The 25,223-nt window shown below is 48.4% G+C and overlaps 1 protein-coding gene across 3 annotated transcripts in view; it reads left to right on the forward strand.

Annotated features, from left to right (window-relative positions):
- The window catches only part of TUB (TUB bipartite transcription factor), a 68,430-nt gene that overhangs the window by 20,990 nt on the left and 22,217 nt on the right, over nt 1-25,223 (forward strand). For 2 of the 3 annotated variants that reach the window (XM_044270877.1, XM_044270879.1), the window contains exons 1-3: nt 3,530-3,938; nt 17,923-17,974; nt 18,825-18,987. In XM_044270877.1, coding sequence (XP_044126812.1) covers nt 3,901-3,938; nt 17,923-17,974; nt 18,825-18,987 — 253 coding nt within the window. In that variant the 5' untranslated portion in view covers nt 3,530-3,900. Of the gene's footprint in view, nt 1-3,529; nt 3,939-17,922; nt 17,975-18,824; nt 18,988-25,223 lie in introns of those variants that run through there. The other variant, XM_044270878.1, reaches the window with a different exon arrangement.

Raw genomic sequence — 25,223 nt, forward strand, 5'->3', positions numbered from 1 at the left:
CTCCATCACCTGACAATAGAATGTGCCTCTTTCATCTACATCGGCTCCATAACCTGACAATAGAACGTGCCTCTATCATCTACATCAGCTCCATCACCTGACAATAGAACGTGCCTCTATCATCTAAGTCGGCTCCATCACCTGACAATAGAATGTGCCTCTATCATCTACATCACCTCCATCACCTGACAATAGAACGTGCCTCTATCATCTAAGTAGGCTCCATCACCTGACAATAGAACGTGCCTCTATCATCTACATCACCTCCATCACCTGACAATAGAACGTGCCTCTATCATGCACTTCTGGTTTATCACCTTACTGTAGGAGGAGCGGCTGTCATCTGCATCCAGCCCGTGGGCCATATGTAGTCAGCGTGTATTTCTCCCCTATGTATTGTGATGATGATGACGGTGCTAGAGGCAGTAATGTCGCCCCGGTCAGTCATTCCTCTGTATTACAGATATTGGCCCCTACCCCGGGTAGCGGCTTTACAGAGAAGACATACATATGAGAAGATGGGAGCTGATAAAAGCGACCGCAGGAAATGAATCCAGACGCTCCGCAGAGCGCTCTCCGTGAACAAATATCACTGCGATCGCGGGCGGGGAGGGGTGTCTGCATTTTGATGAATTTGCGACCGTCAGACGAAGGATTGATATCAGTAGTAAATTGCTGTTGTACTGCGAGAACCCCCCTGCCCATGACGACAGGGCTCCATACTCCTCGGGCCCCCAAATGAACAGAGCAGCAGGTCGGGCATCAACGAGGGGGCTCGAGGGCTGCGGGTTCTCATGATTGGTGGGGTCTCAGCAGTCGGACCCTCACAGACCCTACAGTCCTTCTTTACTGAGAAGTTCTGGAGATTTCTAATGGACTTTGGTCCTGATTCATCTTGATCGGCGTCTGCCCCCCGAGGAGCCATGTCATTTATGGCGTAAATAAGGAAGGTACTCCGTGTGCATTCCAATTCCGTATGTCCGTATTTCCATACTTATTGTCCGCATTACGGACAAGGATAGGACTGTTCTATGAAGGTCCAGCTGTATCGTCCCACGAAATATGGAATGCACACAGACGTCATCCGTATTTTTTGCGGACCGCAAAATAAATACGGTTGTGTGCAAGAGGCCTAAAAAAGTTGCAATTGCATTGAAAGGTTGTAGACTGCAGGGTGAAGAGGGGGCAGCTGGCGCGGTATGGGCTGACGATGGCAGAAGGGCGTGTCCTCAGATTTGGGCGGACGGCTCCAATCTGTCGCTGGAAAAAAACAGGAAGAATCGCATTGGGATCTCCCCGCAGATGAAGCAGACGGCGAATGTCAGGAGAGGGCCCCACTGGCTGCAGTAATCCAGTGTGCAGGGAGCATTAGTGATATCATATATGAGGGGTAGAAGGAGAGGAGAGCGCCCCCGTCTGGTGAAGTGCAATAACTGTATAGTCCTCTACCAAGTGCAGTACTATAATTATCCGGAGCAGTGCACTGAAGCATTATAACTGTCCAGTGCTCTCTCTGGTGCAGTGCACTGAAGCATTATAACTGTCCAGTGCTCTCTCTGGTGCAGTGCACTGAAGCATTATAACTGTACAGTGCTCTCTCTGGTGCAGTGCACTGAAGCATTATAACTGTACAGTGCTCTCTCTGGTGCAGTGCACTGAAGCATTATAACTGTCCAGTGCTCTCTCTGGTGCAGTGCACTGAAGCATTATAACTGTACAGTGCTCTCTCTGGTGCAGTGCACTGAAGCATTATAACTGTCCAGTGCTCTCTCTGGTGCAGTGCACTGAAGCATTATAACTGTACAGTGCTCTCTCTGGTGCAGTGCACTGAAGCATTATAACTGTCCAGTGCTCTCTCTGGTGCAGTGCACTGAAGCATTATAACTGTACAGTGCTCTCTCTGGTGCAGTGCACTGAAGCATTATAACTGTACAGTGCTCTCTCTGATGCAGTGCACTGAAGCATTATAACTGTACAGTGCTCTCTCTGGTGCAGTGCACTGAAGTAGTGAATGAGAGCCGAGCCGCGCTCCGGACAGCCGAGCCGCGGAGCAGTAACACGATTGATAATGCTCCGCGCCTCTCTGTGACCTTTTTGCTACAAAATCACGGTGACGACTTTATCTCACTGTGATTGATTATCAATCTTATTACTGCTCCGTGTCTCCGCTGTCCGCAGCGCGGCTCGGCTGTCTTTCACGCAGCGGATTAGCCGCACGGCATCCCCTCGTGTGAAAGAGCCCTAAGAGCACCGCGGTGGAGTTCCCCTCTGAGTATCTACCGGTATAATGCGGCACCGGACATCTCCTCCTCTTCTCCACGTCCACACCAGGCGGCTAATTAGAGGATTCATTACCCAGTGCTTCGGAGAGAAGAGCGCAAGGACCTCGACAATACAAAAGAAAGTACAGACAAAGGCGCTAAAACTTATGCAATTATTAAATGCATTCTAGTGTGAATAGTATGTGAGGGGCGGACCTGTGTGACCGCTGCCCCCATCTCATACACAGCGGGGACTGGGGCGACCACCACGGGGGGGCTCAGCTGTCACTGCTTGGGTTCCAGGGCAATCAGTCTATCTATTATGTCTCTATTTATATCTTTTATATCTATTATGTATCTATTTATATCTTTTATATCTATCTATTATCTATCTCATATCTATCTATCTTGTAGTGTAATACTTTATATTGGCTCCCTGGGAGCGGGGGCTTCTATTGGGGGTGGGTTGCTCCTTTGGGGGGGAATCTTCAGCTGGGGGGTGGCAGAGCGGCGTCCGGTGATGATGAGGATCAGAACACGAGTCTCCATGACAACCGGAGCCCGAGCTGTCTCTTCATTCATGGAGAGGAGGGCTTGTTACCCGCACGATGCACCACGTCTCACCCCGACTCCGCGCTGCAGCCTGGCACCTGCACACTGCCGCAGAGCCGGAGTCTGTGTTGATGCAAAAGTGTTCACCCCCCTCCATATATCTCACATTGAACAGTGCTGGATCTGTGCAATGGTAAATAAGGGATGGTCCAGAATCAGAAAAACATGGCTGCCTTCTCCAGCGCCACCCCTGTCCATAGGCTGTGTCTGGTATTGCATCTGAGCCTCATTGAACTGAGCTGTAATACCGCACACAACCTGTTTCTGGAAAAGGCATAGGGGTAAATAACCAGACAGATATATATGTCAGAAAACTTGCGTATATCAGTCAGTAAATGACCCCCCACGCTTCCTCTGATGGAGCAGGAGATTGTCGCCGTCCTCATGATGAAGTGGAGAGGTCACTGGGTTCTGTGTTACCCACGGGCACATGCAGGGAAGGTGCGGGTGAATACTTTTGCTGTATTTTGTGGCAGCCGGCAGCCCCAGCATCGTGCACTGGGGTCCACTGGTTGTGCTGGGCCCCCCTCTGCTCGCTCAGCTCTGCTCCATCTCAGGTTTTGCAGCGGGCTGGTGACTGGCAGATGACATCACTGGGGGTTGTGTCTGCGGAGCTGCTGCTCTGTGGAGCTGCTCAGTAAATGAGGACACTGAATGCTGCTGCTGCTGCTGCTGTGCAGGTGGAGGGGACTGAGCATCATGTTGCAGCAGGACAAAGCGGAGCCGCTTCGAGGGGGCCGCAGCGGCGACAAGAGGCGACTTTAGTGCCAACATTTCCGCAGCGGTGCACAATGCATTAGTCTCTGCTGAGGGATCTCTCCTGGTTTTATTGCTGGAGACAGGATGAGGGTGCTGTTGGGATAGACCTTGCTGTGCGCTGCACTGTGCTCTGCTCCTCCTGCACTGCTGCTCACCTTCCTCCCCTGCTCTAGAGGATGCTGCCGGCTACATGGCAGAGGTCTGCATGGGGTCTGCACAGGTCGCCTTGTCTTATGCTGGAGGTTCAGGCCCTTGACTGTGAGGAGCAATGACTTCTAAGTACCAGTCTGACTGGATTCCTTACAGGTACCTGTCCTCCTCCTCCTCACCTCCCAGCACTCGGCTGTCAATCATCTCCATCACCAGATGTACATGGCCGGACTGACCGGCAGCACATGGCGGCAATGCTGGACGGTGGCTACAATGTATCTCTGTAGAGTAATCAGGTTTCTTCTTCTCGGCAGTTATATTATATTATTATTATTTGTATCATTATGATGTCATTATTGTTATTATTATGTTATTTTATTATGATTATTGTTTATGCTTTGTGATTACTTCCGATATGTGATCTTATAGTTTGAGTTTAGGCTTCTTTCTGTGCTGACTACAGCTAACCGCCGGTTTGGCTATTTCCGGAACTCCCATAGAGGTGAATGGAGTGCACTTGCCTGGTGCCTCCTCGTTCACTTTGGGTTCCCGTTCTAGTTATAGGTGCCGGTCTCAGAGGTGGTCCTAGAGATATGCCACCAATTTGTGTGATGGGACAACCCCTTTAGGAGTTCAGTTAGTTTTACAGTTGTGGCTAGTCAGGTTAGCATGACGGCTAGTGGTAAGGCTTGGGTTAGTTATAGGATTGTGGTTGATGTTAGATTTCTGGTTAGTGTTAGGGTTTGGGTTAATGTTACGTTTCTGGTAGGCGTTAGGGTTAGGTTTCTGGTTAATAGGGTTAGCATTGGGGTAATGTTAGGGTTCTAGTTAGTAGGGTTACGGTTAGTATTCAGGTTAGTGTTAGGGTTCTAGTTAGTAGGGTTACGGTTAGTATTAAGGTTAGTGTTAGGGTTTATTGTTCATTTTAAGTATATGTTTATTGTTGTAGTCAGTGTTTAGTAGGGTTAACATTGGGGTTGGTGACCAGGTTGGGGTTATATTAACCCATGGGTGTAATGAAAGTTAGTAACTTCCGAATCCTATGACTGTCCCAGAAGATAAGTTGTGTAGACACTGGAACAAAGTGCATCGGCTCCCAGTGACATCCTCTATAGCAGGGTGTAGAGTCTGCAACCTGGTGTCACGGACGTTCCCACGACAGGTGGCAGGAGATCAGTGAGACTGGCAGCACGTGGTTTGGCGTCTGTATTGTTTCTGGTAATGGCCTCACCCCTTGCCTCCAGGTGTTGCTTATGTGGTCGTTTTACCTTCCTTATTTATTGTTCCTTCTCCCACAATGCTGTGCGGTTTAAAGCTTCTGTGCCTGTGGATTGTTTGTGGTTGGATCTCGGCTGAGTTCCTGGCGCTTCCATAGCCCCTTTGAAGTTAAGTCTTTCCTTTCCCTTTTGTATTTTGTTTGGGTTCTGTGTGTTGCATTTCCCTATTGTTTGTATTAGGCCTGAAGGAGACTCCTGTTCGTCCTTCCTTTTGGAGGAACAGGTAGTCTCGTCCCTGCCATTAGTACCAGGGTCCTATAGGGCTTGATAGGACTCTAGGTTTTCCTGCGTCTGAACTCACCTACCTCTGGGGTCTGTTCATACTGGTAGTCAATCAGGATTCTGGTTAGGGCTTTACTAGGAGGTGTCCATCTTCCTTCCCTAGTTCTCAGGCCTGATTCCCTGTTCCCCCTTTCCCTCCCACACCCAAGCGGACACCCAGGTCCACAAGTGGCCGATGATACTGTTATATGTGGCCTCCAGTCTTTAGGCTTCCTGTCACTTCTGTTTACAAGTCCTGTGTACTATTATGGATAGATATAGAGAATGAGAGGAGCAGGAGACCCCCACTCTTCTTGTATGAGGGAGTCCCTAATGGGAATAGTTTTTGCAGTCCTTGGGACTTTTACAATTTGACAATGTTGCCCTTGAACCTAAAGCGTTTGTGCTTGCCCCAGTATGGAGCCTGCAGGTTCATGTTGTGTATAGGTCTATCCCCCCCCCCAAGCTTTCTCATTTCCACATTCTTCAACTTTCAATTAAAAAATTTGTGAAAATTTACCTTAAATGGTTGATAATGTTCTAAAGTGGGTGCCGGGCCCCCTTGAGGATCCAGGTGCAAGGACCTTTGAGATCTAAGAGAGAAGGCCACGTGAGTGCCGTCAAGGCTGTAGAGACGTGAAGCTGTGGACCACCAGGAGCCACCTTCTCAGGACATGAATGGGGGTCCCAGCCCTCATGGTTGTGTGAAGGGTTAGCCTCTCTGGTGTCATGGCCGTTCAGTGACTCTGGATGGAGATGAGGGCTCCCGTGCACCTCACATGGGGCTCAGATCTGGACTCATCAATGGACAGTGGGGTCATACCTTCAGAGCTGACGTTGGGGAGGTGTCACTCCGTGCTCGTCGGTGCAGCTTCATATACATTCGCTTCTTGGGAAGGTTTCCAAGGTGATGCACATGTCTCTATATATATTCTGTAGGTGCCGAGGCCTCCGATACCTCGCTAATGTCAGCTGCAGGAATTATTCCCATTAACTCTTTCATGTGCTGTTTTCTGGCGGTGCAAGGAGCAATAGAGTGGGTTAAAATTGACACATTTTCTGCGCAATCAGTAACTGTGGTAATTAAAGGGCGCAGGTCTCCATTAATTATTTACGGAGTGACATTCTGCCCCCGGCTGTGACGAGCGACGCTAACGCGTTCCTGCCGATGAGAATCACTTTGCTGGAAAGGACTCGAGTCTTTATTAAATTCTATAACTGGATTGAAAATGATATTTGGTAGAAAAGTGTCATAATTCTGCCAAAATTTAACCTGTTCATTTCCGCTGACCAAAAGTATGTAATGGTGAGATTTAAGGGGTGAAAGATCCATAATTAATGGCAAATTGTGCTCCAAAACTGTAGACTGTGCAAAAGACAATGCACGGAACTACTTCTGTATGCAGGATATAACTCTCATCGTGTACTATACTATATGCAGGATATAACTCCCATCATGTATTATACTATATGCAGGATACAACTCTCATCATGTACTATACTATATGCAGGATATAACTCTCATCGTGTACTATACTATATGCAGGATATCTCTCATCATGTACTATACTATATGCAGGATATAACTCTCATCATGTACTATACTATATGCAGGATATAACTCTCATCATGTACTATACTATATGCAGGGTATAACTCTCATCATGTACTATACTATATGCAGGATATAACTCTCATCATGTACTATACTATATGCAGGGTATAACTCCCATCATGTACTATACTATATGCAGGATATAACTCTCATCATGTACTATACTATATGCAGGGTATAACTCTCATCATGTACTATACTATATGCAGGGTATAACTCTCATCATGTACTATACTATATGCAGGATATAACTCTCATCATGTACTATACTATATGCAGGGTATAACTCCCATCATGTACTATACTATATGCAGGATATAACTCTCATCATGTACTATACTATATGCTGGGTATAACTCTCATCATGTACTATACTATATGCAGGGTATAACTCTCATCATGTACTATACTATATGCAGGATATAACTCCCATCATGTACTATACTATATGCAGGATATAACTCCCATCATACTATCTTCCTGCGTGATCACCTGTGTCCCGCTAAATGGAGGCACGGACCATAACCCCGGATCAGGCAAGATTAGAGTCCAAAAAAAGTTTTATAAAAAGTCCAGCCTCCAATATAAGGCGCTGTATTGTATTCTTCATCCTTGAAAAGTCATAAAACCCACGTGTGAGATCACACGGACAGGACAGCGTTGTAGTCTGCGCGTTTCGGACACCAGAATACGATCCTTACTCATGACATAAGCCTTGTAATACTGAAAATCTTATATAGCCAACGCCGCCCATCAACTGAAGTATCAGGAAACACGGATCCGATATTCGTTATAGCCAAACGAGGAATGTCCCGGCGCCGACTTCACATGTTGCTCATATACATGGAGGCGATATTTCCTCCTTGTAATTCACGGCCCCGATCAGAGGAGGAAGCTGCTCAGCCCGGAGTCTTTTTCGGTATTCCGGCCGGGCAGCGGCACTTATTCTGCCATACATTTAATGTGATGTTACTTGTTTTTTGGTTTCCTTTCTTTTTTTGGTCTTTTTGCCATGGTCTGTGTCTCATAGCCACTCCTCCGTGCAGGTGCCGTCAATTGATGGGTGTGATTGGCTACATACGTTATTTAGTGTCACATAGCTTATGTCACGAGTAAGGAACATATTTTAACTTTTCAAGAATAAAGAATGCAACACGTTTTATTGGAGGCTGGATTTTTTTGTAACTTTTTTTATGGACAGAACTACTTCTGTATGCAGAATATAACTCCCATCATGTAATATACTATATGCACAAAATACCTTTCATCATATACTATTATTATGTGTATATACACTGCACAGTACCACTTCTCCTGTCCTGTATATATACACTGCACAGTACCACCTCTCCTGTCCTGTATATATACACACTGCACAGTACCACTTCTCCTGCCCTGTATACTGGGTGTAATCCTCAGTATCTGCTCTTATTCTGTATATGGACCCTGCACAGTACTATTTCCAATTTTCCATTTGACCGATTTGCTATTCTGGAGTCTGGGATTTACTGTGTACATACATTACTAATCCTGTACTGATCCTGGGTTACATCCTGTATTATACTCCAGAGCTGCACTCACTATTCTGCTGGTGCAGTCACTGTGTACATACATTACTTATCCTGTACTGATCCTGAGTTACATCCTGTATTATACTCAAGAGCTGCACTCACTATTCTGCTGGTGCAGTCACTGTGTACATACATTACTTATCCTGTACTGATCCTGAGTTACATCCTGTATTATACTCCAGAGCTGCACTCACTATTCTGCTGGTGCAGTCACTGTGTACATACATTACTTATCCTGTACTGATCCTGAGTTACATCCTGTATTATACCCCAGAGCTGCACTCACTATTCTGCTGGTGCAGTCACTGTGTACATACATTACTTATCCTGTACTGATCCTGAGTTATATCCTGTATTATACTCCAGAGCTGCACTCACTATTCTGCTGGTGCAGTCACTGTGTACATACATTACTAATCCTGTACTGATCCTGGGTTACATCTTGTATTATACTCCAGAGCTGCACTCACTATTCTGCTGGTGCAGTCACTGTGTACTTACATTACTTATCCTGTACTGATCCTGAGTTACATCCTGTATTATACTCCAGAGCTGCACTCACTATTCTGCTGGAGGAGTCACTGTGTACATACATTACTTATCCTGTACTGATCCCGAGTTACATCCTGTATTATACTCCAGAGCTGCACTCACTATTCTGCTGGTGCAGTCACTGTGTACATACATTACTTATCCTGTACTGATCCTGAGTTACATCCTATATTATACCCCAGAGCTGCACTCACTATTCTGCTGGTGCAGTCACTGTGTACTTACATTACTTATCCTGTACTGATCCTGAGTTACATCCTGTATTATACTCCAGAGCTGCACTCACTATTCTGCTGGTGCAGTCACTGTGTACTTACATTACTTATCCTGTACTGATCCTGAGTTACATCCTGTATTATACTCCAGAGCTGCACTCACTATTCTGCTGGTGGAGTCACTGTGTACATACATTACTTATCCTGTACTGATCCTGAGTTACATCCTGTATTATACTCCAGAGCTGCACTCACTATTCTGCTGGTGAAGTTTCCCAGCATTCCCTGTCTTCCAGAATCTTGCTCGGGTCACATTCCGGGGGTCAGGACAGGTACGATCCTGCTATAGACACATCTGGTTGCAGGCGCTGCTGACGTGTTGTGTGGGCATCAGGCGTCTTTTATTCTGTTTTGCACAATAGAAGTTTCTCCATATAGGAAAGTCGTGAGCGGCTCCTGCAGCGCTCATTACCTGCACTGTGCTCCATCTGTGTCTTATATCCTCCCCTTCTAAAATAGCATCACAAATGGGTCGGCGCCTACAAATAGTAAACACACAAGGGGTGGCAAGTACAGACCTCCGCAGTGTGACCGCTCTTACAGTACAGACCTCCGCAGTGTGACCGCTCTTACAGTACAGACCTCCGCAGTGTGACCGCTCTTACAGTACAGACCTCCGCAGTGTGACCGCTCTTACAGTACAGACCTCCGCAGTGTGAGCGCTCTTACAGTACAGACCTCCGCAGTGAGCGCTCTTACAGTACAGACCTCCGCAGTGTGAAGGCTCTTACAGTACAGACCTCCACAGTGTGACCGCTCTTACAGTACAGACATCCGCAGTGTGAGCGCTCTTACAGTACAGACCTCCGCAGTGTGACCGCTCTTACAGTACAGACCTACGCAGTGTGACCGCTCTTACAGTGCAGACCTACGCAGTGTGACCGCTCTTACAGTAGACACCTCCGCAGTGTGACCGCTCTTACAGCACAGACCTCCGCAGTGTGACCGCTCTTACAGTACAGACCTCCGCAGTGTGACCGCTCTTACAGTACAGACCTCCGCAGTGTGACCGCTCTTACAGTACAGACCTCCGCAGTGTGACCGCTCTTACAGTACAGACCTCCGCGGTGTGACCGCTCTTACAGTACAGACCTCCGCAGTGTGACCGCTCTTACAGTACAGACCTCCGCAGTGTGACCGCTCTTACAGTACAGACCTCCGCAGTGTGACCGCTCTTACAGTACAGACCTCCGCAGTGTGACCGCTCTTACAGTACAGACCTCGGCAGTGTGACCGCTCTTACAGCGCAGACCTCGGCAGTGTGACCGCTCTTACAGCACAGACCTCCGCGGTGTGACCGCTCTTACAGTACAGACCTCCGCAGTGTGCCCGCTCTTACGGTACAGACCTCCGCGGTGTGACCGCTCTTACAGTACAGACCTCCGCAGTGTGACCGCTCTTACAGTACAGACCTCCGCAGTGTGAGCGCTCTTACAGTACAGACCTCCGCAGTGTGCCCGCTCTGACAGTACAGACCTCCGCAGTGTGAGCGCTCTTACAGTACAGACCTCCGCAGTGTGAGCGCTCTTACAGTACAGACCTCCGCAGTGTGAGCGCTCTTACAGTACAGACCTCCGCAGTGTGACCGCTCTTACAGTACAGACCTCCGCAGTGTGACCGCTCTTACAGTACAGACCTCCACAGTGTGACCGCTCTTACAGTACAGACCTCCGCGGTGTGACCGCTCTTACAGTACAGACCTCCGCGGTGTGAGCGCTTTTACAGTACAGACCTCCGCGGTGTGAGCGCTCTTACAGTACAGACCTCCGCAGTGTGACCGCTCTTACAGTACAGACCTCCGCGGTGTGACCGCTCTTACAGTACAGACCTCCGCGTGTGAGCGCTTTTACAGTACAGACCTCCGCAGTGTGACCGCTCTTACAGTACAGACCTCCGCGGTGTGAGCGCTCTTACAGTACAGACCTCCGCAGTGTGACAGCTCTTACAGTACAGACCTCCGCGGTGTGAGCGCTCTTACAGTACAGACCTCCGCAGTGTGACCGCTCTTACGGTACAGACCTCCGCAGTGTGACCGCTCTTACGGTACAGACCTCCGCGGTGTGACCGCTCTTACAGTACAGACCTCCGCAGTGTGACCGCTCTTACAGTACAGACCTCCGCAGTGTGACCGCTCTTACAGTACAGACCTCCGCAGTGTGACCGCTCTTACGGTACAGACCTCCGCAGTGTGACCGCTCTTACAGTACAGACCTCCACAGTGTGACCGCTCTTACAGTACAGACCTCCGCGGTGTGACCGCTCTTACAGTACAGACCTCCGCGGTGTGAGCGCTTTACAGTACAGACCTCCGCGGTGTGAGCGCTCTTACAGTACAGACCTCCGCAGTGTGACCGCTCTTACAGTACAGACCTCCGCGGTGTGACCGCTCTTACAGTACAGACCTCCGCGGTGTGAGCGCTTTTACAGTACAGACCTCCGCAGTGTGACCGCTCTTACAGTACAGACCTCCGCGGTGTGAGCGCTCTTACAGTACAGACCTCCGCAGTGTGACCGCTCTTACGGTACAGACCTCCGCAGTGTGACCGCTCTTACGGTACAGACCTCCGCAGTGTGACCGCTCTTACAGTACAGACCTCCGCAGTGTGACCGCTCTTACAGTACAGACCTCCGCAGTGTGACCGCTCTTACAGTACAGACCTCCGCAGTGTGACCGCTCTTACAGTACAGACCTCCGCAGTGTGAGCGCTCTTACAGTACAGACCTCCGCAGGTGAGCGCTCTTACAGTACAGACCTCCGCAGTGTGACCGCTCTTACAGTACAGACCTCCACAGTGTGAGCGCTCTTACAGTACAGACCTCCGCAGTGTGAGCGCTCTTTACAGTACAGACCTGCGCAGGGTGACCGCTCTTACAGTACAGACCTACGCAGTGTGACCGCTCTTACAGTGCAGACCTACGCAGTGTGACCGCTCTTACAGTAGACACCTCCGCAGTGTGACCGCTCTTACAGCACAGACCTCCGCAGTGTGACCGCTCTTACAGTACAGACCTCCGCAGTGTGACCGCTCTTACAGTACAGACCTCCGCAGTGTGACCGCTCTTACAGTACAGACCTCCGCAGTGTGACCGCTCTTACAGTACAGACCTCCGCGGTGTGACCCGCTCTTACAGTACAGACCTCCGCAGTGTGACCGCTCTTACAGTACAGACCTCCGCAGTGTGACCGCTCTTACAGTAACAGACCTCCGCAGTGTGACCGCTCTTACAGTACAGACCTCCGCAGTGTGACCGCTCTTACAGTACAGACCTCCGCAGTGTGACCGCTCTTACAGTACAGACCTCGGCAGTGTGAGCGCTCTTACAGCTACAGACCTCGGCAGTGTGACCGCTCTTACAGTACAGACCTCCGCGGTGTGACCGCTCTTACAGTACAGACCTCCGCAGTGTGCCCGCTCTTACAGGTACAGACCTCCGCAGTGTGACCGCTCTTACAGTACAGACCTCCGCAGTGTGACCGCTCTTACAGTACAGACCTCCGCAGTGTGAGCCGCTCTTACAGTACAGACCTCCGCAGTGTGACCGCTCTTACAGTACAGACCTCCGCAGTGTGAGCGCTCTTACAGTACAGACCTCCGCAGTGTGAGCGCTCTTACAGTACAGACCTCCGCAGTGTGCCCGCTCTTACAGTACAGACCTCCGCGTGTGACCGCTCTTACAGTACAGACCTCCGCAGTGTGAGCGCTCTTACAGTACAGACCTCCGCAGTGTGACCGCTCTTACAGTACAGACCTCCGCAGTGACCGCTCTTACAGTACAGACCGCCGCATGTGACCGCTCTTACGTACAGACCTCCGCAGTGTGACCGCTCTTACAGTACAGACCTCCGCAGTGTGACCGCTCTTACAGTACAGACCTCCGCAGTGTGACCGCTCTTACAGTACAGACCTCCGCAGTGTGACCGCTCTTACAGTACAGACCTCCGCAGTGTGACCGCTCTTACAGTACAGACCTCCGCAGTGTGACCGCTCTTACAGTACAGACCTCCCGAGTGTGAGCGCTCTTACAGTACAGACCTCCGCAGTGTGAGCGCTCTTACAGTACAGACCTCCGCGGTGTGACCGCTCTTACAGTACAGACCTCCGCAGGTGTGACCGCTCTTACAGTACAGACCTCCGCAGTGTGACCGCTCTTACAGTACAGACCTCCGCGTGTGACCGCTCTTACAGTACAGACCTCCGCAGTGTGACCGCTCTTACAGTACAGACCTCCGCAGTGTGAGCGCTCTTACAGTACAGACCTCCGCAGTGTGACCGCTCTTACAGGTACAGACCTCCGCAGTGTGACGCTCTTACAGTACAGACCTCCGCAGTGTGACCGCTCTTACAGTACAGACCTCCGCAGTGTGACCGCTCTTACAGTACAGACCTCCGCAGTGTGACCGCTCTTACAGTACAGACCTCCGCAGTGTGACCGCTCTTACAGTACAGACCTCCGCAGTGTGACCGCTCTTACAGTACAGACCTCCGCAGTGTGACCGCTCTTACAGGTACAGACCTCCGCAGTGTGACCGCTCTTACAGTACAGACCTCCAGCAGTGTGACCGCTCTTACAGTACAGACCTCCGCGGTGTGACCGCTCTTACAGTACAGACCTCCGCGGTGTGAGCGCTTTACAGTACAGACCTCCGCGGTGTGACGCTCTTACAGTACAGACCTCCGCAGTGTGACCGCTCTTACAGTACAGACCTCCGCGGTGTGACCGCTCTTACAGTACAGACCTCCGCGGTGTGAGCGCTCTTACAGTACAGACCTCCGCAGTGTGACCGCTCTTACAGTACAGACCTCCGCAGGTGTGAGCGCTCTTACAGTACAGACCTCCGCAGTGTGACCGCTCTTACGGTACAGACCTCCGCAGTGTGACCGCTCTTACGGTACAGACCTCCGCAGTGTGACCGCTCTTACAGTACAGACCTCCGCAGTGTGACCGCTCTTACAGTACAGACCTCCGCAGTGTGACCGCTCTTACAGTACAGACCTCCGCAGTGTGACCGCTCTTACAGTACAGACCTCCGCGGTGTGACCGCTCTTACAGTACAGACCTCCGCAGTGTGACCGCTCTATGTCTCTTTATTCTGGGCTGAGGTTTGTTCCTCAGCATCAATGATCTCATTCATTAGTCGGCGACTATTTGGTGGCTGCTGCTTCACTTCCCGCTTCCTCTCCCAGACCTTTAGCAATGAATGTGGAGCTTTGTGTTTCCGACTTTCTCCTTGGATTTTTCTCTTTAAGGCGTTTGTGCAGCAGGTGCTGTGGAAGACAAGACCCTTGTTTCCCCATAAGACTTGGGGGTCTGTGCCCAGAGACATGAATGGGGGTCTCGTGATGTCACGGAGTCCTGCAGGTGATGTCTAATGCTTCCTTCCTGGGTGAACAGCAAGAGTCATTGAACATGTACTGAACCAGAAGCCCCCCATGTATCATGAAGACCCTCACCTGCCCCCTCATATATCATGACGACCCTCACCTCTCCCCCATGTATCATGAAGACCCTCACCTCTCCCCCATGTATCATGAAGACCCTCACCTCTCCCCCATGTATCATGAAGACCCTCACCTTTCCCCCATGTATCATGAAGACCCTCACCTGCCCCTCTCATATATCATCAAGACCCTCACCTTTCTCCCATGTATCATGAAGACCCTTACCCGTCATAAAGTCAATCTTTTAATATGAGGACCCTCACTTTGCCATGGACCCCCCCCAGCTTTCCCAAAACTTTAATAAATTGCAACTCTGTCTAGTTCCATTACTGTCGGGCAGTGGAGTCTGTATCGTGGCCGGTCCATGCAGGACTGTCATTCAGGACTCTGGGAAAGCTGGGTGACAAGTTGACAACCTGGTGAGAGTTGCTTGCACCTGCAGAACCCGCAGATCCTTCTATAGGAGATACATGAGTATTATTGTACAGGATTTTAGTATTCTGGAGATTGCATTGTTAGAAATGCTCGCGGCCGCTGCTGTGATCATGGAAATCACATACTCAAGTCTGAACGCAATGGAGGAAAGTGAGGCGGAGGGTGACCGGGTGACCAGCGACAGCTCTCCCTCACCGCCCCATGGGAAGCCATGGTGGCATCTGCACCAAAGCCCTGCTCTGAGGGGCCTAAAGCCGCAGAAGCAGAAAGCATATTATGAATAGCTCATGGTATTTGGGGGCCCTGTTAGAGACTTTGCATTGGGGCCCAGGAGCCCGACGTTATGCCTCTGATCACTGTGGTTCCTGCTCTGGAGCACAAACTGCTGCTCTGACCAGAGACATACTGTGCAGCCTGTGCAGGATCATATCAATAAGCATGATTCTGACTTGTTACATTGTTATTCTTTTTTATTGCATTGTTATATTTTGTAGCAAATTGTTATATTTTTCATTACATTGTTATGTTTTTGTTCTACATTGATATTTTTTTATTACATTGCTAAATATTTTATTACATTTTTGTTTTGTTTTGTTTTTTACATTATTATACACAGAATTTTATTACCTTGAAATATTTTGCGCTACATTATTAAACTTTTCCTTACATTGACATATGGTGTATATTTCACTACATTTCTATTACGTGGTGATATTCTTTTACTTTATGTTTTATATACGGTGTATTTTTGTTTATGTTACATTTTAGTCAGTTTTTGTCCAATGTATTTTTTACATTACTATGCACAATATTTTATGACATTGTTACTTTTTAGTTACATTGTTCTACACTCTTATATTTGTCTTTTCTCGGCTTTGACTGAATCTCTCATCAGAACTTCAGGAGAAGTTCAGGTGACACTTGAGATGATGCAGAAAAGTCTGACTATCCTACTACGTCATACATCGCTCAGCCTTCTGGGAGATGGAGCTTGTAGATTTGACTGAGGGTCAGCAGAATTATGACTGCAGCTCTGGATGTGACTGGAGACTTGATTCATTTGTTTGTGTTATTGTAATGACATCATTTCATCCTTTTCCGGTGGCAGATGACAATTGTACAATGGCTGAGTATTAGAAAGTAAGTGCCCCCCTCTTCACACGCAGATTGAGGGGTAATCTCCGACAGCCGGATTGTGGAGTATTTCGATTTTTTGCTTTCACCAAACCTTGGTGCGATTCCAGGTTCTGACTTTTTTATATGGATGCCGCTGTGGAGAGAGGGCCCCTAGCATAATGTGGCCCCTAGCATAATGTGGCGCACTCAGCGGGGCCTGCCATGGATGCTGGGATAGGTCATACACGTATATGCTGCAGATTTTAGGGTCTGTGATTAGGGTAGGTGCAGAGGTTGGGCCCCATCTCATTTTTTCATATTGCTCCCAAGAACATCTACCGATATATTAAACTCCAAATCATCTCTTTACCCCACAGGTACTAACATTGCAGGTCATTATATCCCCCTCCACAGCCCCTATTAATGCAAATGACCCTAAGCCCCGCCTCTCCACGTGCTTTGATTTGTGGGATAGCCCCATTATGCGCTCAAACCACTAAAGGTGTAATGGGACGGACAGATCCGTCAACAGCAGCATGTTGACGGTTTCCAGATTCAGTGATTGTTCCTATAGGGCCTATCCTTGTGTGTGACGTGCAGATTGGTGGGTGGAAGACTTGCTGGTACTTGTAGTTCTTCACGGGCTTATTCTTGGTGACCAGGGGTGGTGACTATATGGCGGCTGTTTTCTCTCACTGTCGTCAGGGCGGACACGCGATGTATCACAGAACACCGCCATATCATCCCGGCCTCCTCTAATGCACAATTAAACTGCACGTAGATTTAATAAAGACCTAAATTAGGAAGATGGGGAAGAATATAAGAGCTCTGAGCGCCAAATTATCTCCCACCGCCTACCAGGAGGTACTGTCTGATGCCGGAGGCCCCCCTAATGACCGCTGCACAGGTCCTATTCAGAGCCATTACCGAGATAACGATCCCATTGCCTCCATCGTTACATTGTAGGAAATTCTTCCTCTGAAGGTTCTGCAAACCTGGGACCCCCAAATCTACTGCTCGAAGTGGGGGGCAGCTTCGGGAAGGGGGGGTTGGTTGCAGTTTGGATTCACTTTTGAACATCACTGACCAATTAAATCTTCACATTAGACTGAATAGATTTGTAAAAACTGCTCTTGAGTTTATTGCTCCAGTCACATCCAGAGCTGCATTCATAGATTTAGTGTCTCCTTGTTGTCGGAGAGCAGTATGGGAGCGCAGAAGCCAGTAAGGGGGGGAACAAACCCTCCCCGAGGGGGGAACAAACCCTCCCCGGGGGGGAACAAACCCTCCCCGAGGGGGGAACAAACCCTCCCCCTATACAACCACACATGGTTGTTACATTGATGCAACAATGTAACAATACATAGTATAATGAGCTGCTACCCATTATAAGCAATGAGCTGGTAGTTTCCTACCCTGGACAGTCCATATGACCTGAAACTACCACTCACATCATGCCATGAAAGCTGCAGAGTGCTGGGACATGATGTGAGTGGTAGTTTCACACGCTGGACTGTCGCCGGCTGCCGACTGATACATTATTTCCTTTGTTACTGTTTTATTTACCCTAAAATGCAACTTATGTTTGTATTTGCAGCGTTCTGGATGATGAGAGCAGTAGTCTGCGCCAACAGAAACTCGACAGGCAGGTTAGTTCAGCCATGAACTGATGTGAGAATCGTGTTTGACGTAGAAAACTGAACAGATAATGTATGGACGAGCGATCATCAATAACTGATCAATAACCATTCTGGATGGGGGCCGTCACCTCATCCACACAAGAACCACAGCCACAGAATATTCTAGAAACAACAGTTATCAGAAGATGGAACCAGAGAGGAAATATCAGTGATGTCATCAGCAGGGGGCGGGGCTGTGACAACCTCTCAGACATTATATACAGGCAGGTTGTCAGCAGTAATAGATGTTCCTGTAGTATAAGGTGTGTGGATCTCATGTCTGATCACATGTCATTATATCAGTGATGTCATCAGCAGGGGGCAGGGCTGTGACAACCCCTCAGACATGATATAGGGGCAGGTTGTCAGCAGTAATAGATGAATAGATGTTCCTGTAGTATAAGGTGTGTGGATCTCATGTCATTACATCAGTGATATCAGCAGGGGGCGGGGCTGTGACAACCTCTCAGACAGGATATACAGACAGGTTGTCAGCAGTAATAGATGAATAGATGTTCCTGTAGTATAAGGTGTGTGGATCTCATGTCTGATCACATGTCATTATATCAGTGATGTCATCAGCAGGGGGCGGGGCTGTGACAACCTCTAAGACAGGATATACAGACAGGTTGTCAGCAGTAATAGATGAATAGATGTTCCTGTAGTATAAGGTGTGTGGATCTCATGTCTGATCATATGTTATTATATCAGTGATGTCATGAGCAGGGGGCGGGGCTGTGACAACTATAAAATACAATATATCTATAAATCCATTGATATTATTTCTCTGTGTCGGATAACTTTCTCCTGTTGTCGGCAGCGCGCTCTATTAGAGCAGAAGCAGAAGAAGAAGCGTCAGGAGCCTCTCATGGTCCAATCGAACGTGGACGGCCGGACCCGGACTCGCAGGATGAAACAGTCCGAGGAACAAGCTCCGCTGGTCGAGTCCTATCACAACAGTAACAGCAGCACCATCTATCACGGTGAGCACCGCGTTGCACCAGGGGCACGTCCCCATTTATTACACATTATAGTAAGGGTTTCTCTGCAGGGCGTTGGGTGTAAATCATGTGATTTTTCTAAATTAGCGGATCGGCGCTGCTTGTCTCACAATCTTTCCCACAGGAATGGACCTCAGATGAAGAGGACAAGCTCCAGTTAGTGTACATATCCCCCACAGCAGCAATCTGCGTCATCACTTTCACCTGGAACCTTCACCTCATAAAGAGCCTCAGCAGTGAAGTCCTGGTGCTCAAGGTACTGGACACACATGGAATTCTGCTTACAAGTAGTAGTAATAGAGGCGCATCGCGTAAATCTCTATTCCCTCTGAAACCACAATTTATCTCCTTCCTTTCATGTTGATCCTTTGACTCAAAGACAGAATGACCCCCAGTAGTGGAGTAACTGCCAAGGAGAAGACATGCAGTTTATTCTACTATCACTGTCTGTTATTGATCACACGGTTCGGGTTTCACCACCTTCTTCAGGGGATTGGCTTTGTTCCGCTTCTTCAGGGGTCTGACTTCGCCCGCTTCATCAGGGGGTTGGGATTCGCCTCACTTCTTCAGGGGTCTGGCTTCACCCCGCTTCTTCAGGTGTTTGGCTTTGCCCACCTTTTTCATGGGTTTGGCTTTGCCCAGCTTCTTGAGAGGTTTGGCTTCGTCCTGCTTTTTCAGGGGTCTGGCTACTCCCTGATCCTTAAGTGGTTTGGCTTGACTCTGCTTCATTAGGGTTTTGGCTTTGGCCTGCTTCTTCAAGAGTCTGTCTTTGCTCTGCTTCTTCAGGGGTTTGGCGTCACCCCACTTCTTCAAGGGTTTGGCTTCACTCTGCTTCTACAGGGGTTTGATTTTGCCCCACTTCTTCAGGCTTTGGATTTACCCCCCTTCTTCAGGGGTTTGGCTTTATACTACTTATTCAGGGTTTTGGCTTTATCCTACTTCTTCACGGGTTTGGCTTCATCCTCCTTCTTCAGGGGTTTGGCTTTGCCCCGCTTCTTCAGGGATTTGGTTTTACCCCCCTTATTCAGGGGTTTGGCTTTATCCTGCTTCTTCAGGGGTTTGGCTTTGTCCCCCTTCTTCAGGGGTTTGGATTCACCCCGCTTATTCAAGGGTTTGGCTTCATCCTCCTTCTTCAGGGGTTTGGCTTTGCCCCCCTTCTTTAGGGATTTAGGTTTTACCCCCCTTCTTGAGGGTTTGGTTTCCCCCCTTATTCAGGGGTCTGGCTTTGTCCTGCTTCTTCAGGGGTTTAGCTTTGTCCCCCTTCTTCAGGGGTTTGGATTCATCCCGCTTATTCAAGGGTTTGGCTGCCTCCCTTCTTCAGGGGTTTGGCTTCGTCCTGCTTTCATAGGGGTTTTCTTTGACTTTGGCAGGAGGACCTGTCCCTTTGTGATCCTGAGGGGATCTGACCTGACTTACTTTTTGTGATTTTTATGACATTTCCAGATTTTAGATTTAGCCGTTCCCATGTATTTTTTGAGCCGAAATCTATTATTTTCCTCGTGTCCCCATAAAATGACTGATACCAGGAGGCAACAGACAATATTCACCAGCATAAATCTCTTAGCTTATTTCTGTACCCACTGAGCCAGCATAATATAAAACACCCACATTCTCTCAGAATCTGAGCAGGACAAATACAAGGATCAGGAATCAGCTGGATCAGTGCTCAGCAGGATCAATAACTGGCTGGATCAGTATCTGGCAGGATAAATAATTGGCATATGCAGCAGGATCAGTGCCCTGATTAATACCCTGCAGGATCACTACCTGACATTACCAGCAGGGTCAGCAACTGATTCACTTCTTGGCAGGATCCGTAACCAGGATTATCATTATACAGCAGGATCAGTATTTGGCAGATTCAATTCACAGTGGATCAGTAAATGGATCAGCAACCAGCAGTATTCATGCTCACCAGGGTCAATACCTTACAGGATCAGTACTCAGCAGGATCAGTACTCAGCAGAATTAATAACCAGAAGGACCATTATGCATCAGGATCAGTAACCAGCAGTCTCTTATTTTCATTATTATCTCCCTGATCAGGGTATTTGTTACTTTGTGTCTGAGCAGAACAATCAGTAACTTAAAGACATCTTGTACACATCAGACTGGGATGGTGAATACGGATTTTAGACCGCGCGTCATCCGTCAAACATTGTAATTTCCCTTTCTGCAGATTGATGGAGGCATTCGGGGAGGCTCGCGCACACGACCATTGCCTGTTTTGGTGCCTGCAAATTGCAGATCCGCAAAACACAGATACCGTCCGTGTTCGTTCCACATTTTACGGAACATCTGGCCCATAATATTGTCCGTCGTAAGGACAATAAACGGACACGTTTCACTTTTTTGTGGAACGGCCATGCTGACCTACGGAAACAGAATGCACACGGTGTAAATTCCGTTTGTTGTTGCTCCAGTTTTTTACGCCGCCCCGTACAGGAGGACGATTGCGCTTTTTTGTGACTTTCTAAAAAGCTGTAGTCGATAAATCTAGCATGCTCCTAATTAACATATCTAACCACGCCCACTGCCCACCCACTTTTCAAAAGTGACAAGAGCAGCATAATCTGGGAAAGTTGGGTGAAAAGCTTTATTTGCAGTATTACGGCTCCCATTATGACGTCGCTCCTCATCTAGTTATATACAGGTGGGGCAGTGGAGGGGGTCACACTGTATAATGAGGCGGGTGACATTCAGGGGTCTTCAAAGCCTCAGGAGAAGGTGGTCGCCATAGTGTCCTGGTTATGCGGCGATAGAGCCCCTGCAAGAGTCTGGGAAACTGGCCGACAACCCTAGTGATAGTTGCATTGGTGGAAATATTGGTTGTCACCCAACTTTTCCAGAACCGGATATAAGAAAGTATTGGCTGAATGGAATTTTTATGAACTGGAAAGAGGCGGAGTCATCTCCGACCAATCATCTTTCTCAAATCACTTTGCGTCATGTCGCGGTGATGGAGGTTTCTTCCTTTCGCTGATTTGCTACATTGTTGTCGTGATATTCGGGGCTCACGATTGTGTCTTCCCACCTTCATTAAAGAGGCAGCACATTAGATACAGTGATGCGGCGTTCTCCCTCCACTGAACCTCTCTGCGGAGGTCGCACTCGTTAAAATCTCGCTGAAGATCATAAGTCATTTGCTTGAGTCGTTCCCTGAGAGAAGGAAAGGTCAAGGGTTAGCTGGTAAAGCTGAACTAGTTCCGCTCACATAGCTGAGTGTTTGTTACAATGTGTCAGTGCAGGTATAAGCTATCAACCTGGAGTGCAGAACAGAAGAACGATCTGTTATTGGAGTGTTCAGACTGGAGGCAATTGTAACAAATCCTCAGCTGTCCAGCGGGACTAGGTGAACAATATTTAGCATTTGAGTGTAAACAGCAATATTCCTATTCAGTAACAGCAAGCAGAGATATTAAAAATGGTGGGAATTTAAATGAAAGTCAATTGTCTAAGTGGCAGTACCTTACAATATGTGATGATGAAGCTCTATATACAGAAGGCTGGACGCCGGCCCTTTAAGTTCATTATTTGTTATAGTTCAAATATTTATCACAACAATGAAACTCTTTTAATAATATCTGCAACATTGTTACTGGTGACGATCACATGTTTCATGAATGTTACGGGTGCAGTCACTTCTTTCTATGTCCTCCCACAATTCCTAGAGGGACGCACTGCTCCGTTCACCCTGTGCAATAACGGAATGCCAAAACCAGGGGTGCAGCTGGGGAGGACACATGGGGCTCATTTAGGTAGGGGGGAGGGAAGGGAGCAGGATGAGATTGTGCCTTCCCCTTCCCTCTCATGTCTTTGTACCTTTCGAGTTACGACAGCCTAAGAGTCTTACTGGCTGTTGTAACCCGATCCAGCAGCTCTGTAATACAGGAGGTGAAGGGCGCGCTCGCCATGGCTCGGTCAGTAGATGAGGGTGAAGGGTTATAGCCGTAGTCCATTCAGGGCCTTTGGAATGTTGTGTGACAGTCCTCACAGGCAGAGTTAGGGTCCATTCACATGTCTGTTGTTTCTTTCCGGATCCGTTCCGTTTTTTGCGGACCAGTTGCGTACCCATTCATTTTCAACGGGTCCCGAAAAGATTCGGACAGCACAATGTGTGCTGTCCGTTTCCGTTGTTCCTTTCTGCATGTCCGAAAAAATATAAAACTTGTCCTATTATTATCCGCAAAATCGGATCCTGGTACAATACAAAGTCAATGGATCCGCAAAAAACGGATGACATACAGAAACATTTTCAGGAACAACGGATCCGCAAAAAACGGACCGCAATTCGGGATATAGAAAAATACTGACGTGTGAAAGGACCCTTACCTGTATACTGCAGGATAGACGAGACGCCTCCGGGGCTTTGATCTCCAGACCTTCGATGAATCATTCATTATTCTGTGCTGGCATTTCTTTGAAGTATAACACCTATCATCTCCTCTGCTGCTGTCAACGTTTCTGCAATTAGAGAAAATGTAAATGGCGAGTGATTGCGAAGGTTAATTCTGCCGCGTTAGCCTGGACACGAAGGGGGCTCGCTGATTTCTGGAGTGATTGCTCTGAGGCGCGAGGCGCTGTTCAAACACGGAAAAGTCAATGAGAGGTGACTGCCCGGCATTACCGCCATAGGCATGTCCCCGTTACACTCCACGCTGTCGCGTGATGGCGCTGCGTCAGGATCTGTAAGCTCCCATGCTACTTCGGACACCTACAAACGTTGGCCCCTGTTCACAATAGTTGGGGCCCAATCTACCCGCCAGTGCCGTCTCCGTGGGGGATTGCTGCAAACCTCAAACCTTATGTTGAACCTAACTGCAACTTCAGAGAGAAGGGGGCGGGGACAACTGTGCGACTTTTCCCGTCCCGACTGCTTGATACTTTGTAACAATCCGGATTTCAAGGCGGATTCCGTTATTTCCTGCAATTTAGTAAATCCAGAATGACCGCCATCTCCAGCGCACATCGCCATCATTGTTGTGTCCAACAGTAACCTGTCAATTGCTGCAATAAAACCTGCTCCTCCTGTGTACGGCAGCTACGGAAGACGATGGTCCTGGGCGTTATCAGGAGGACGCACAAGACGCCCGCAGAACCTTGACGGGGTGTAAAATGGATGAAAACTAACAAATGTTCAACTTTAAGAACATCTTTGTATATATAGCTGCAACAACTCCCCCCATCATCTCCTGCCTGTGCTTCACTACAAACATATCATAGAAATGTCAGTATAAGGGCTCGGTCACACGACCGTATGGCTTTTTCAGTGTTTTGCGGGTCGTTTTTAACGGATCTGTTTTTCTGGGGGGGGGGGGGGGGGTTTCAGTAGTGTTTCCGATTCCATTCCGTTTTTTCGTATGGCATATACAGTAATTACATAGAAAAGATTGGGCTGGGCATAAAATTTTCAATAGATGGTTCCACAAAAACGGATCGGATACGGAAGACATACGGAGTACATTCTGTATCTGTTACGTTTTTTTTGCGGAACCATCGAAATGAATGGTTCCGTATACAGAACTAAAAAAACAGCCCGTATACTGAAAGCAAAAAACGTTCGTGTGAATGAGCCCTAAAGATGAGAACTTTGTAAATCATTAGTTCTGCACCGAGGCTGAGTATCATGTCTTCTACTCTACTCACAACCAGAGCTGCATCCACAATTCTGCTGGTTTCCAGGGAGAAGTGCATTGTGCGAGCTCAGAGGCTAGTTATCCAGCTATAGCTCTGCAGGTCACAGGGATGGACAGGAGACCAGCAGAATTGTGACTGCAGCTCTGGTTGTGACTGGAGCATAGGACACCCCTGGGATTTAGGTGAGGCGTGGGATCTGCACGTGCTCGGCAGTTGTTCGTCTATAGCAGGGATCAGCAACCTCCGGCACTCCAGCTGTTGTGAAACTACAACTCCCAGCATGCATACTTGCTCTGCTCTTCTAAGAATTCACATAGAAATGAATGGAGCATGCTGGGAATTGTAGTTTGACAACAACTGGAGTGCCGAAGGTTGCTGATCCCTGGTCTGTAGATTTTGAGTCTGATGATTTGAGTGATTCCTGAGCCCTGGTCCCAGGAGCTGACTCTCTGTGTAACCGGGGATGTCTCGATATACTCCAGTCACATAGAAAGCACTCCCAGGACCCCTCCTCACATCCAGTCTGCCCCTTGTAGGGTATATTCACATGCAGCAGAAATTCCGCTCCCCACTTGTGACCG

This window comes from Bufo gargarizans, chromosome 10 (genome assembly GCF_014858855.1).
Source record: "Bufo gargarizans isolate SCDJY-AF-19 chromosome 10, ASM1485885v1, whole genome shotgun sequence".
NCBI classification, from domain to species: domain Eukaryota; kingdom Metazoa; phylum Chordata; class Amphibia; order Anura; family Bufonidae; genus Bufo; species Bufo gargarizans.